At 39.0% G+C, this 15,305-nt stretch overlaps 1 protein-coding gene across 1 annotated transcript; it reads right to left on the reverse strand.

Moving 5' to 3' along the window:
* Positions 1 to 417: 417 nt before the first annotated feature.
* On the reverse strand, positions 418 to 12,817 carry LOC117772679 (phosphatidylinositol transfer protein alpha isoform-like). The gene is made up of 12 exons (XM_034604011.1): positions 12,680 to 12,817; positions 11,141 to 11,171; positions 6,542 to 6,687; positions 5,741 to 5,832; positions 5,478 to 5,485; positions 3,408 to 3,482; positions 2,623 to 2,697; positions 2,365 to 2,442; positions 2,153 to 2,263; positions 1,857 to 1,979; positions 1,439 to 1,504; positions 418 to 1,354 (listed from the first exon to the last, which is right to left on the reverse strand). Exons 1-11 carry the CDS (start codon positions 12,694 to 12,696, stop codon positions 1,451 to 1,453), a joined length of 810 nt encoding a protein of 269 aa, XP_034459902.1. The 5' UTR covers positions 12,697 to 12,817; the 3' UTR covers positions 418 to 1,354; positions 1,439 to 1,450.
* Positions 12,818 to 15,305: the final 2,488 nt, after the last annotated feature.

The raw sequence follows: 15,305 nt of genomic DNA on the forward strand, positions 1-15,305 counted from the left end.
GGGCCAAGGCCATGTAGGGAGACTTCCAGTTCCTTGTTACGACACAAAACCCAGGAAGCTCAATCGAGTCACTCAAGCATGACGTTTCTGACTTAGAGGAACCATAACAAAACGCGCGAGTGTTTTTTTTCCAGAGTTTTGGGGTTGGTAGACATGCCAGATACCCACATTAACCTGTAGAAGCACTAACAAAGTGGAATTTGCATGCCATGTCCCCTTTAATAGTAAAGGTGTGTATTTAGATGTAATTAATGTAATTTAATGCCATATTCCGTTTCGAGTCTCTAAAGGCTCGTGGTTATGCTTTTATTCTGAAGGACCAAGTGTTATAAGTTGTTGGGTGGGGTCGTGTTTTTCATGGATGTTCATGTATTGGTAATGGCTCACTAGACCATTTTTTACAACAGCAGAAAAATGTACAATCAAGAAATAAATTGTCTTTAATACACATTGTAATTGGATCGATATTAAAACATCAAAATCCAGACAATTACAATGACAGCCCAGGACAAAGGTTTGACGTTATAGAGAAGTTATCCAGTTTTAAGTTATCAAGACAGTTAGGCATTTAGGAAAATGCTCAAGCTTCAGGTTTTTCTGACAAAATACAAGCACAGAGTCAAAGCTTGAGCTTAAAGCTGTAATCAAAAAACAGCAGTTGTAATCTTTGTGTGAGGTTAAACCAACCACCAGACCAAATTAGACTATAGAGTATTATTGAAATTTCTCTGATGAGGTCTTTCCCATGTAAATACCTCATATGTTATAGTTTGGCCTCCAGACACGACGCCAGGATGAATTTCCAGTTTGATGATTTAAAAAAAAAAACAATATGTGATTAGGGGAGAAATTTGGTAAACGCTCCAGAGCCTATTCTATTTGTAGTCAGTCCTATTCTGTGTATGTCAATTGTACAATACAAAATAACATTGGAGTTTTTCTTTTTGAACATTTATCTTGTTCTGGAAAGTAAACAATTGGAAACAACTGGAAAATACAAAATCAAGGGAAAGAACAAAGCCCAAATATATTCCATTAAAAAAAGCACACGAGAACAATTAATCAGATATGTTGCTTTAGACACAAACCACACGTCTTCCCCAGTGTTTTCAAATTTAAGAGGACGGAATAGGCATAAGCAAGAATCTTACATCCCCAAAACTGGTTTCACAAATGCAGTACATAAATACAAACAAATGTTTTACAATAATCAGCTCTTATTAAGAGCAAATTTTATTAGGATATAAGTGTTATATTCTTGACTATGCCCATCATGCTGGTCTAGGTCCAGTGTCCGAGGTGAGTAGATTGAGTTTGTTGAAGGAAGTCAAATCTTCCTGTATCAGAGAAGCGCCTGACGAGAGAGAGAAAAAAAAAATCAACTGTCTTATTCCTGTTCAACAGTTAAATTGATCCAAAACAATAGTAAAATACTCACTGGGTGAATCCATCAGTTGCAATCACTTGCCACTGCCATGCCTTTAACTTCATCACCGGCCCTCAACTATGACATGGAAAAAAAGCATAAATGTTATGAGCTACATACATAAAACATATATTCAGTGTCCAATTTATTAGGTCCACCTGTATAATCTGATGCAATCCAATATGACTGTTCTGCCATAAAAAGTCACGAACAGAATGTACAAGCGCACGCACACACACACTCAGAAAAAACTGTCGATATTCACATTACATGAAAATATCTACATCAGTCATGTGATGTAACTGATCTACAGTTGTTAGTCCCTGACAGTACCTTTTTGTGATACATCAATGCAACGACTCATTGTGCTATAATAAGAAAGTGTTTGGGTTTTGAGTCGTGCAGTGTACAGTTTAATATGCTCACTCACATTATCCAGCTCTTTCTTTGTCTCATCCTCCATTCGTCGGATGTCATCCATGGACAGGTCGATCCAATTGTCGATCCAGCAGAACAGCTGTCTGTGGAAGTTGGCGAAAATACGCCGCTCCATCTGGACAGAGTGGGCGTGTAAGAAAGACAGCGTGAGAACACTCCAGAGAAATAGTAGTGTGGTATTTCAGTTCAAAGCAAAACACGTCCTCTGTGCAGAGCTGCATATAATGGTCACAAAAAGCAGTAGGTATCAAAAATGCCATACTGATAAAACAAACAACAATGTTGTACCTTTTGAATTGTTTTCTCCAGCTTGGTCTGAAATCCACGCCATTTGCATTTAACGGTGACTAGCTTGTAGGCACACATATGCGGACAGTTGGAGTTGTTAGCGACCTCTTTCTGCAAAGGCACAGATGCACAGATCACATAAAACACAGATCCAGGCCTTTAAAATCATATTTTCATTTATTTATTTAACTAGCCACAGTGAAGAGTAGTACCTTCCAGTCAGGGCCAAGAGGTCCTCTACCGGTCTTCTCTGACTTAAAGATGGCTGGGTCAAGTTCTGGTTTGTAGTCCTAAAGAATGAGGATAAGTACAACAATGACATGCATCATAGCTATGACAAATATGAAGCAACATAATAAGCAGCACGTCAATTACACTAAATGTTTCGTTCATTTGAATCAAATATCCATCAGGGAAAAAACTGATCTCTGCTCATTTCTAAAACACATGCAATTTTTTTTTTTACTTACACCTTGATTTATGTCCTTTCTATCAGCTATGTCAATGTAAACTATTTCCCGTTCGGCATTTTCAATTCCATGTACCTGCAGCAAGGCAAAGAAAAACAAGTTTGTTCAGTTTCTGGGTAAAAACATACACACACACTTCATGTTTTCTGTTAACTATCACTTGCTTAGTTTCGCTCATCAGCTCACTAACATTCACTAAACACCATGTACAGCTGAGACTGGTTGAAATTGACCCACAGTACTGAACAGGGATCGAACCACTAATGCACTAAAGCCTGGGAGCTTGATTATATATATATATATATATATATATATATATGTTATATTCATAATTCATCTGGAAAGCATGAAAGTGTGCAGAAATAGTTGTGAATTTCAACCTATTTAGCTTCATTTCACCTGCTGCCTGTGCAAGAAGACCCAATCCTGGACTTAAATATAAACAACACTGTCACCCACCACCAAGATTGAAAATCAAGGATTCAAACCCTCTATGACTTTAAATTTGATTAGCAGCTCTTTAAATAACAAGTCAGTCATTATAAATGTATTAAAGTTTTATGATGCTAATTCTGCTTTATTTTATTCGTAAGAGCAAAGGTGTGATAAGAATAGAAGCAAAGCAGCAGAAAAATTAACAACTGACTACAGTTCTTGGCGAGTGAAGGAATGAAGTTTGATGCCAAATAGTTATCCTTGATTAAACAGTGTTAATGCTAACGTATATATGGTGGGTAAATTATGACCACAACTGGTTACTAGTTATTCCAAGTTACAAGACTTACATTGTCCTGATCTCCCATATCAGGCTTGTGCCACGTCGCAATCTCGATCCGGAATTGTTCTCCCATCCAGGGATTCTGTGAACATGGGTGAGATACATGATACATCCATCCACAACAATGCTGGAATCGTTACATTATCAATATCTGCATCAAAAAGTAACTAGTTAAAAAGGAATCGTAACTTTTGAGTTACTTTTATTTGTCTGCTTCAGTTCTCTTTTTAATGCGCCCATTCATCAGCTTTATTACTTCTCTGTCCCTGAGACCCAGTGTGCAACAGGACAAAGGTCATATCTAAGTCACAGCTGAACTCAACAGGCCTTCAAGTCAACACTAATTCAGCAATAATGTGTTAGCAGTGTGAAATAACTGTTTGCCCCACAATCTTGCCTCAAGACAATTCGGTACATGCAATGGGGGAGATTGGGATTGAACCGGTGACCCTCTGGTTGGTTACTGAACCAGCATAGACTAAAGTTAGCAAGTCTCCAAGACACAGGCAGCAATCAACGTGGGTTTGTTGTGTGTAGTAAAAACATGCTGGAGGGAGCAGTAGGCAGTGACTCTGCTGCTAGTGCTCTGGATCCTAATATACAGTATAAAACAGTGCGTGGGATTCATACTAAAAGTGTACGTGTGCAAAAAAGCTGTAAATGACGTATGCAAAAAAGTGACAATAGAAAGAACGATAATTAAAAATATATATATTGCTTCACACTGAATGTGAGGGAACTTGTATCGCCTGTACGTATTTTGAGCATCCAAAACTGCGAGATTATTAAATTCAGAGACAGCTGTGATATCCCCAATAATTTTTTTTAACAGAATTATATATTTTTAATGATTAAAAGAACCTCTACATAGAAAGGTTAATATTATACAGTGTTAAATCATACCACACACAGACCTGTCGGCTAATAAACCAGAGGGTGTGTAGTGGGATGGTTCGGTTCTGTCAGGTCGGTCTGTGTAATACTGGACTCAGTTCTGCACAAAGATCCAAGATCACAGATCTATAGAATCTATATCAGCTGATCAGTCATCATCATGGGACAAAAAAATATATGTGATCACTGAACACTTGTTTCCTCCCAATCCTTCCATTCACGTGTATCCGTCACGCAACATTACGCACAAGTGTCATTTAGAGCCATCAGACAATATAAAAACTAAAGTCGTACTTGATGATACACGCAGTGTTAGAAGATATTATAAAAAAATATGAATGAGTCAACTGTTTAATTGGTATCTGAACGGAATTTGCTGTAATTTGTTTTATATCTTTTTCAAATGAAGTTTCTTATGGATCAGTTATGTCACGGGAGCACAAATAACTCTGTTGGATGTAATGTTAATGATGAAGTGGATAAATAATCTGGCTTAAATTCACCATATCACATCAGTATCATCATTTTCCCGTCTCCAAAATGTCCGTACGCATGGGTCAGAGTTAGCGTGGAAGTGCACGCATATTCTCCCGTCAAGTTAGTTTTTATAAATCCAAACATTTGCGTGAGAAGTGGCGTACGCATCTTTGAGGGTCCTTTTTGTGACTAACAACTGCTGGCATTTAGTGTCATCAAACAGTTTGTTTAACAAATGGTGATACTTTGTCCCGACTTTCAGACGTTTGGGGTCAGGATCTGCACTTAACACAACAAGTGGTCAACTACACCTCTCCGCTCCTTCCCCGCTCAGAGACAAACTCAACTAAATGACGTAAAATGCATTCTCACACTGAGCAGCAGTTATCATGATATTCCTTAAATTTTAATGTTGCCCATTTTATATGATGTTGGTGCTGTGTTATTTCTATTAATAATGAATATATTATTCAAATACAATACTTAGTGAAATAACTTCATTTTGTGTTTCAGGAATAAAAAAGGTTTTTGGGACATTTTAACAATAATAATACCGATAACCGTGATAATTATGTTCACAATAATCGTAAAAATAATTTTCACATGGTTCATCTCTAAATGGGCCCATACTTAAAATAAACAGTTAAATGCAAAAACAAATGTAGAAAGTTTAATTTGATTTTAACTTTCATTTAAGAATACTTACTGTAAGGACTGCATCAGAAGAAAGGTTGGACCGTGATGGAGAGGGGGGTGGATCAGAAAGAGAAGGAGAGACAAGGTTTTAGCTGATATACAGATTCAAAGCATCAAGGTTGTCAGCTGAGACATTCCACAACGCACACAGTGTAACTGTGCAAGGTCACCAAAAACCGCTGGTGTTGACTGGACACGAGATGCTGACTAACTTAAAAGCAGTGTTAAATTATTAACCCTCAGTCAACATGGTACGTGTGTGTGGGGACTCACTGGTTTTGCAGTAAGGATATGCGTTCCAGGCCTCCTCATGAATCTCCAGAGAACCATGCGGAGCTAATGCGCGGATGATAGCTGGCACTTTACTGCAGAGTCACAAACAGAAAGCATGAAAACACACACACACACACACACACACACACACACACATATATATTAGGTATGATTTTATAGCTAAACAGAATTGCTTTCATACAACTTCTTAAAGGTTGTTTCTGAAACACTTTTTATCTCATCTGTGGAAAACCTCTTCACGTCCCGACAGCCATCAATAAATAAAGTTGACAAATAAAAAAAGCCGGTGTCTGAGGTCCTTGATAGTATCTCAATGATCAATGAGTACATCAGCCAATCATTTCAGTCGATCGGATTGAAATGATTGGCTGCTGTACCGGTCTGTCATGAACGGACCTGCCTGTGATCTCACTGCACATGACCAGACTCTTCAGTCGGAGAGACATAAACCGCTGAAGCAGAGACAACAGCCGAAGTTAGTGAGAGAGTCACGGCGAAGTCGTCTTCTAGCAGTTGTCAGTGCAAAGTCATGTGTTTTCGGGGTGTGGCTTTGACAAGAGGGCGTAGGGATGGGATGTATCGGTATTCAGTGCTTCCCCTAAGAAACTATTTCTGCAGCGGGGCGGGCCATGTCTGTGGAAGATGAACTGATCCTGAAGCAGCGGCAGCAATAATTTGGTATCTGCAAATGTAGGGGAAACCCTGATATTGTCAAAGTGTAGCCAACCAAACCGTTAAGCCTTAATCAGTGTATAGTGAGATATGAAGTGCACAGCCAACCTCTGCAGGTGGTAGATCTTCTTAGTGTACTGTCCCTTCTCCCCATCCTTCTCATAGGGCTCATTTTCAAACACCTGCACGCCTTCTCCTCCGCCCGTCTCATCCTTACTGGCCTGAGCTACTGCGTACAGCTGGCCCACTTGGTACTGGAGGGAGAAAAGAGGAACCTGTGGTTATTTTTGTTTACAGACACTTTTATTCAATAATGAATTTAATCATTTTAATCTCCCCTAAATTATGTGCTGGTGCTTCAACCTCTTGGACAAAAGGAGTTAAGCCTGTGAATGCCCCACATTTCTTCAATATGACAAAACAGTGCACAGTCTGAAATATTCCGTCATTATTTTACATAACTTGTTGTTAAATGTTTCAGAATCTTCAAACTTTGATTATTTCCAAGTTTATGTGAAATTTTTCAGTCAATACATAGATATCGTAATTAGGGCTGCACGATAATATTGGAACGTCGTTGGAATCGGCCTAAAGGCTTTAATATGACATATCGGCCCGAAATGAACATTTGTTGGTGATAGAACTGGATTGTATATTTTACTCACTTAAAATCAGCCCCAAAAGTTCAGTATCAGTATTCACCTTGTCATGTGTTAGATCTTTTTCACAGCGCACCCTCTCACTTTTCATTGCAAGAAAAATCCAGGTGAAACTAATGATATTAGGTCATGTTAATGTGTAGACGTGTGGTGTGAAAGAGGTTCATCAATAATTCCTTTCAGTATCTTTCAGCTCATTGTTTTTGGTGAGATGGGCCATGACCTCTGTTCTCATTTTCAGCTATGTCGCGCTGATAAACTCTGTTTACAGCTTGTTCTGCTGCCCCAAGTGGCCAAATATTGAATTTGATGCTTACGATTTCGTCATATGAAAAGGTAGCCTGATGGTATTTTATTTATTTGACAACATTATACCAACTTGATAAACTAAAAGTGACTGATTCCATAACGAAACACCTCACTAGCTTCTACATTAGCTTTAGCCTTAGTACGCAGAGCAGCTCACACATTGGAGAGATTTTGGTGAAGGTATTATGTAACTTCAAATGATACAATAACGACCCAAAGGGTGACACGACAAGATGGAAAGACACATTCCAAGAGCTGGTTGTAAGAATTCCTCTGTCCCCTGTTCAGCATTTCATGTGAATGACCGTGAGTTAACCATTTTCCTTTATCACAGACACAGACTTCAGCATTAAAAAACTGCAGAGTAAGCTTTCCCTTCTCTCTTCCTCTTCGTCTTCCTCCTCCACCCCCCACAGTTCAAGCTCTTCCTGACTCAGGCGCATGTGTTGTGACACTGGAAAGAGTGACTCACATGACCGGTACTGCCAGCCTGGCTACTTGGGAGTGTCCTGGTGTGTGTGTTTGATTTTGTGTGTGCGCAAGCTGAGAGGTTATGTCCTGCTAGGTGCTTGTTATAGATGGACGTGCAGTTTGCAAGTGACATTAAAAAACAATAATTTAAAGAGAATTGTAAAATGTGATGTCTGCAACTTGTGTACGAAACTTTTTGCTGACCTTCATTTTCTCCTGCTTTGTGTGAAACAAAGTGAATGTTCCTTATTAGATTAAACCTGCTTACTTCTCGTAATAATAAATAATGTCTAATTATTCTTGATTACAAATCTTCTGATCAATCAGGAATAGATGTGGTTTGAAAATGTCAAACAGGCCTTTACATGAATTCACTACATGTTAACAATTGTGAGGGCAAACTTATTGAAATATGATCAGTGATACAGTATAATAGAGTAGTGGTGTTAGACTGAAGAAGCCACTACGGCCAATCGTCTTGCCAGGATCCCCCTTGTTTACAATGTTTTCGAGGTGGCTGGATACTCTATATACTTGTGGAAAGTTTGTTTTATTCAACACTGAAACTGTGTGGATTTGTGTGAAAGCTTAAGAGACGTTAAAACCTGTGCTACCGTTTGCAGTTGACCTGCACAAAAATGTTGTTCTCCTCAGAAACAGTGCTTCAGGCTAGCAACCTGTTCTGGTAGCTGTGGGATGCTCAGCCCTGCCATTTGAGCATGAACTCAAAAATGTGACTCGTCGTGAAGAACCAGTACGTCTTCCCTTTGTCAAGATGTAATTACCGACCTTTAAGAGCAGCTCGGAAAGACGAATTTCGGCTGTGAACAACAAAAACTGTCTGAACCTGAGCGGAGGTCGTCACGAATACTGGAAAAAAACATGTTGAGACAGTTTTATCAGCAGAAACCTGTGAACCTGCTGGTTCAGAACAAGGGAATCACCGACACAAACAAGGTGTGCGGCCTATGAATAAACATGTTCCTGATTAATAATTGTGTTATAATTAATGGGAAAACAAACAACTGTAGCATTTCAGTCACATGTAAATAACCGTCAGCATGACTCGACTGTGTCTGCTTGTTGAAACGTGTTTAAAGCCTTAACTGTCCACCAGTCTTTCCATACATAGCTGCAAAGTAACTATGCAGTAACTTTGCACTTCATATATGTAATTTAATTATATATTAGAACAACAAATGAAAACCTACATGCTTTCTGCTACACGTTCAATTAATCAGGGCCGTAACCAACAACTATATTTACATCTATTAATGGGCCTTTTTCTTTATTTAAAAAGGATCTGTTTACTGATTCTACACATCAAGTTTAGTCCACCTGTCATGAGTCTGAGGAAACAGTTAAATAAGTATCTGCTCTGGTTCTGAAGGTGCTTTGTCAAGTTTAATACATTTATCCAGAGGGTGTGGTTATGATGTCATCAGGGTTATTACGTCTTAAGCGTTAAAATTCGTTAAAAGTGTATTTGGTGGGGTTTTCATTTGTTGTGACTCCTAACTTCATGGAAACCTAGTCCCAAATCACTGGAATCCCCTTTAAACCAGTGAATGGTTTTCTCTATTAAATATCCGAAAGTAATCGGTCTAAATCATGGAAGGCAACATTTTAGATATTTGTTTTATTTTTTGTGGGTTTTTTTATATGTTCGTATCTGTTTAGCCTCATCAACTTCCCCCCCTCCGGAGAAAATACAGAGGAACTGCGGAGCAGCTTGAGTAACCTTGTTTAGAGACTTGAAACAGTGTGACTCCACCTGAAGAAAGTCAAATTGTGTTTCAATAATTGTCAAACTAAATAAAAACATATTTTACTGAAGTGTAATCGACAAAATAAAATAAAAGACAAATGAAAATAATTTGCCTCTAAATCTAAATTTCCATGTTCAATGGTTTTCGCAAATACCTCTGATTCTACAAATATAAAATAAAATAAAAATATCTCTGACTAAAAGTAATACATTACAAAACTTCCCATTTATTACATTAGAAATTGTAATGTAATTGCGATGCACACATTGTTTTGTTATCCTGCGACCTGTTGTTTTAAGTAACTCACCCTGAATTGTTTTCAAATCCTGTTGCGTCATCATTTATGACGGCATACTCAGATTACACAGCACACACCTATTCCATTCATTTCTAATCCAGCTCAAGATGCTATAATGGTTCCACTTGATCTCTCAACAACACAGGAATTCAGAAAAAAACATCTTAACACTAAAACGGAGCAGAGGAAAAGCTCATTCACCAAACTGTGATTATGTGGGTGAGTGAAATCCTGGTTACTGCTCGCAGTGAAGTTATGGAAAAACAACAGTTCAGTGTTGTATGGAAGATTTCGATTATAACCGGAATCAAGCATTGGCCATTATATTAAAGCGAAGGGGTTGATAGTTTTCCCATAGAGCACAAATCTAATTAGATGGCAGCAAAGCACATACCTCCATCAAGTAAATTAAATTAAATTAAATTAAATCTGGCCCAAATTTGGTGCAGCTTGATTAAATTCAATCAAGCTGCACCAAATTTCACACACTAATAGATATCAGTTCCCAGTTCCAGTAGTTTTTGTGTAATCGTTCTTACAAACAAACAAACGGACGGGGGTGAAAACAACATCCTTTGCAGGGCTAACGAGGTGGAAGGTGAAGAGGCAGAAACTGCTCTCGCTGCCAACTAAATAAATTCTGGACCTGATATGAAGTTACAGTTAAGTGTTGCAACTGCAAGGGCATCTAAAGGCAGTCTACTGAGACTTATTGTGGCGCGTGCAAAACCTAATCTGCTCTGCTGTGCCTGTAATCAGGCAGTAAGATCAGATGCTGAAATACTGTATGTCGATCAGCAGCCTGGAGGATTTTAAACAGCAATACAGGAAGGAGGAAAACTGCAGAGTACTTACTGTCACTGAGAGAGAAAAATAAGATTTATCAACTGACACCAGAGAGATGGGAAATTGCTACTGAAAATGAGAAAATCCCTGCAGGGAAAGTTGTGATTTAGAGGAAGTGAAGACAAATCCTCAAATACTTGAGAAAAAGAACATTTTTGGAATACAAATTGAGAAGAAAAATACAAAGCTCTGTGGTTCAGTGATTCTATGCAGCACAACCGTCTGAACATAGCTTTACCAAACATTTGAAGTTGAATGGTTCAACTGGGCCCTTTACAACACATTATATTATATTGATATCAGTTATCATGAACTGTCCCTGTTTAAGACAATGAGTAACTAAATGAGCCCTTACCTCCTCCACTGACACAGGCAGGACAATTCGGCTACAAGAGAGAGAAGAAAAAAGGTATTAACTCACAGAAATACCAGACATCTCACCATTCAGAGCGGATCTAGAGGGTGTGGATTTAAGCTCAACACATTGGAGAAAGCAACAGGAACAAAGTTGATGACAGTTAGCTGTCATTCCGAGCTGAGTAATGTTAACACCACACCTCTGCAGGAATCAATCGAAACTTTACTGGTAATGTATCCAATCATTCTGCAGCCGGCACATGCAGCCACAAAAACAGCAATGATACCAATGTGTGTGTGTGTGTGTGTGTGTGTGTGTGTGTGTGTGTGTGTTCTCTTTGTGTATCCATCTCTTGCCTGAGCCCATACAATAGCTAATTAATCGCCACCTGTTGCCAGTCTTGCAGGGCCTGAATATTTCATTACAACAGATCAGAGTGAGAGAGGAGGCTCCCAAGCATGAACTTGAAGGCTGGTGTGGTGAAAAGGATACTGTGTATGTTATGTTACCCTGCACCGTTTACACAGCACAGCCATAATGTCTCACCAGAAGGGTCCAGTTAAATTTTGGAGACACGGGAGAATCATCCGAAGCCCTATAATTAATCATGGCTGACTCGTTCTCATGGACTTTGCACCGTGATCATATGACAGTCAGCCACTGAATGATGTTCCAGCAATGATGTGCATCAGGCAGGGCTGTCCAAACCGCCTGGCTCAGGAGTTACAAGGGTGTAGTTTTATGTAATTTTGAATCGACTGCTAATTTATTCACTTATTTTGATCAAAGGCAGGTTTGTTATTTTTCTGACTTAAATCCCAAAGAAGAAAAAACGTGGAGAGAAGAGGAGGTAAAGTTCAGATCTTGACTCTGGGAGCAGTCAGGAAGAAGAGGCTGATCCAGACAGTGGGTGGTGGTAACGCACCTTGACATTGGTTGCCACCGCCGATAAAACGCCAATAAACGGAAGAAAGAAGAATACCAAGAGACCTGATATTTACCAAGCTCAATGACCCCAAGTTCGTGGCACACATTTTCGAACTTCAGGGGGATTTTTCAAAATACATTTACTGGCATTTGTATCTTTTCTGCACACTTCAAAGGAATTCTCCACCTCAGTGCCTCAAAGAACAAATAAAGCGAATGGAAATGGCAGTTGATCACACCCATGATTTCCTCCTCACACGGTTCACTTAGCTGTCAAAACGATTTAACCGAGTGCCACCGGTTATTCCAATAGAAAGGTAAACCTATCCTTGCCGAATTGACATAAACGCAAATACTAATTTACTTAACTACAGCATGTGGGTAATATTGCTCAAAATGAAGATAATCTTTAAATCGCTTGACATTTCAAAGGAGTTCTGATGAGCGCTCCACGTAAACAAACCACGCAAGGTGAGGAAGAGCTCAGATAGAACGGTAGCATTTCCCAGTCCACCTGTCTTTAGTGGTGAATAGTTTGAAAAGGTAAACCACAGGGAAAAGGCTCGTTCCTCTCTTGTAGCTGATACAAAACGAAGTTGTGATACTCACTATTCAGTAATCAGCATGTTGACGGTGTCGAAGCCCAGAACAAGAGACTTTAACTCGGATCACGGAGCTCCACTGGCCGGTGGACGGTGTCTGTCAGCCGGACTCCACTTCCTGAAAATACCGGCTCAGTGAGCGGAGGGGCGGGGCTTAGACTCAGGGGGACACACCCACCTTTAGTTTCAGGTAACTTCATGTTGCGTTCACGTGCACATGGTTAATCATTATTAAACATCAGGAACTTGAAAGTTCATAAAAGAACACTTCAAAGGATTCATTAAGATAATATTATTTTATATAAATGCTTTATATAAAAGAACACTTCACAGGAGTTCTATAATCCTGTTTACGAACACAGACACAATTAATTCAATTGGTGACACACAAATCTTTTTCTTTTGAATCAAAGTTATCAATTGTGTTAATATAACTTTATATTACTAATTTACGTGTTACTGACTGAAGTATTTTTTTAAGTTTGTGAACATTTTTCTTATTTTACTGTCGTCTCAACATTGACATTTGACTGAGTGGACGTAACCCCATTTTCAAGGTCTCATCATTCAAAGACCCTAAAGAGCCTGACATGTGATTGTATGTGGTATCAGACGAATAAAGTAATAAGGTTACAGGTGCTGCCAGAGTATCAGTGATCCCAGCTTGAGCATTAGATGTGCAAGGTGAAGACAGGGCTCCTTGTCTTCACAGAGGGTGGAGCAGCCAACCCCTGTGTCGTCAAACCAGAACAGGGAGAAACCGTCCACTCTGGTACAACCTGTTTACTTGACATGACTCAGACGTTTTATAACCAGCCGGGGTGTTCTTCTATGTTTAAAACAATGCTGGGGAAACCTTGTCGCTCCACAGGTTTAATCCCCTCATGTATCAGTGTATTTATTAAATAGATTATTTATTATCTGTTAAACTCCAGATACAAAGAGCATAAAAGTGAGAGTGTGACCCCTGCTGCTCGAAAAAAAAACATCGTCCTTCCATGCAGGGTGAAAGGGGCATGCTGCTGTTTTGAAAGAGGAGACACATTTATACAAATTATTGTGTTTATTTTGCTTTGTATATTGATCTGTCTTTTTTTCCTTTCAGTGGAAACAACATGATTTGAAATGTCAGTGACAATGGCTATACTGTGGCACAAGACAAATGAATATCAAATATAAAATATAGGACAATGAAGAAACATATCCTCGTAAACATCAGCAAACAAATAAGAATGAAGATGAAAAAAATAAACGGAAACATGGTACAGAGTAGAAAAGATACAAAACATACATGCCAGAAGGGAAGTGGAAACACGGCGTCAGTTTAAATCTCCATTTCCTATCATCACAAAGCAAAAAAACATCCTCGGCAAGCAAATGCTCACACTAGGATTCATCTTCAGAGGACAAACAGTTCATGAATACACCAGTCAATAAGCCAAACTATAATGTAGAATCTATATCCTAGGAAGATAGGATCAGACCGGGAGGGAGATGGCACTGGGGACGGATGTGTTGTTTAAGGTACCGCAGTAGAGGAAAGTGCTGATCAGTTTCCCACTGTAAGGGAATGAACTCATTCATCCAGGCTGCATTATCACAATGTTACGGGTTATGTCAGTGAACAGAAGTTTGTGGTTTGAGGAAAAAACAGCCTGTAAATGTGTCACAGAGTTCAAGATGGGTGACCAAGCAAATATTAAAAACTCAATGTCCAACACCAGCCACATTCACAGGTAAACACTGCATCAGAGAATATCTGTACCTGCCTGTCACCTCCTGTGTTAGCAGCATATCAAGTAACACCAGCACACAGAGAGATGCTCTATATGGAGTTAAATTAGTGCCATAATGTAAGTCTAATGTGTTTTATTGGAATTACAAATGGAAACAAGTTGTACAATAGTAATTGAAGACTTGTTTTACAGCAAAAAGATTTATAATAATAATTTGTATGGTTCTATGTACTGATTCACATTTTTTATCTCTCCAGTACAAAACTGGTGTTTAGAGAGAGACGATACCACAACACAGATCTTGTGCCTGTATAAGAATCCCAGTGTAGTCATTTGTCCACGCTTTCCAAATACTGATAGAAAAACGATCCCTGTGTGTGTTTGTATCTGCAAAGTAAAAATAAAGATCCTCAAACTAACATTTTCAAATCTACTGTAGAGGAGAGGGACATTTGGGAAACCACCCCAGTCCCTGGGGTAAATGCGATGTAGAACTGGATGATTGATATCTGCTCTTTTAATAAGAGTTGTGTACTTTTGTACTAATAGAAAAATGTAAATGTATGGATAATGCAAAAACAACCACCCTATTGCAATCAGTAGAGTGCATACATCCGCCGAGGCCAAATAATCCTAAATATGTCTGATTTTCTACATCAATATCTGGACATTATTTCCGGAGTTACTGGTGAATATCTAGAAAATGCCACAATGTTGAGGGCAGTAATACAAAAATCTGGATCTGCCCCTTTAACTAGATTCACATCAAAATTGAATGGATTCCTTCCCAACCCATGTCCCATCCCTCCTACCAACGGTGGGTGCAAATCAGTTCAATGCTTTTTTCATCGTCATTCTGACACTTACATTTTAAAAACATAACTACCTTGGCGGAGG

Source organism: Hippoglossus hippoglossus, chromosome 13 (assembly GCF_009819705.1).
Source record: "Hippoglossus hippoglossus isolate fHipHip1 chromosome 13, fHipHip1.pri, whole genome shotgun sequence".
NCBI classification, from domain to species: Eukaryota; Metazoa; Chordata; class Actinopteri; order Pleuronectiformes; family Pleuronectidae; genus Hippoglossus; species Hippoglossus hippoglossus.

What these genes read in the sequence shown, in the direction of transcription:
- LOC117772679 (XM_034604011.1), bottom strand. An exon ending in ATATGGGAGATCAGGACAAT is followed by an intron (nt 2,698 to 3,407) that starts GTAAGTCTTGTA and finishes GCCTTGCTGCAG; the next exon opens with GTACATGGAATTGAAAATGC. An exon ending in GAAAGGACATAAATCAAGGT is followed by an intron (nt 2,443 to 2,622) that starts GTAAGTAAAAAA and finishes CTCATTCTTTAG; the next exon opens with GACTACAAACCAGAACTTGA.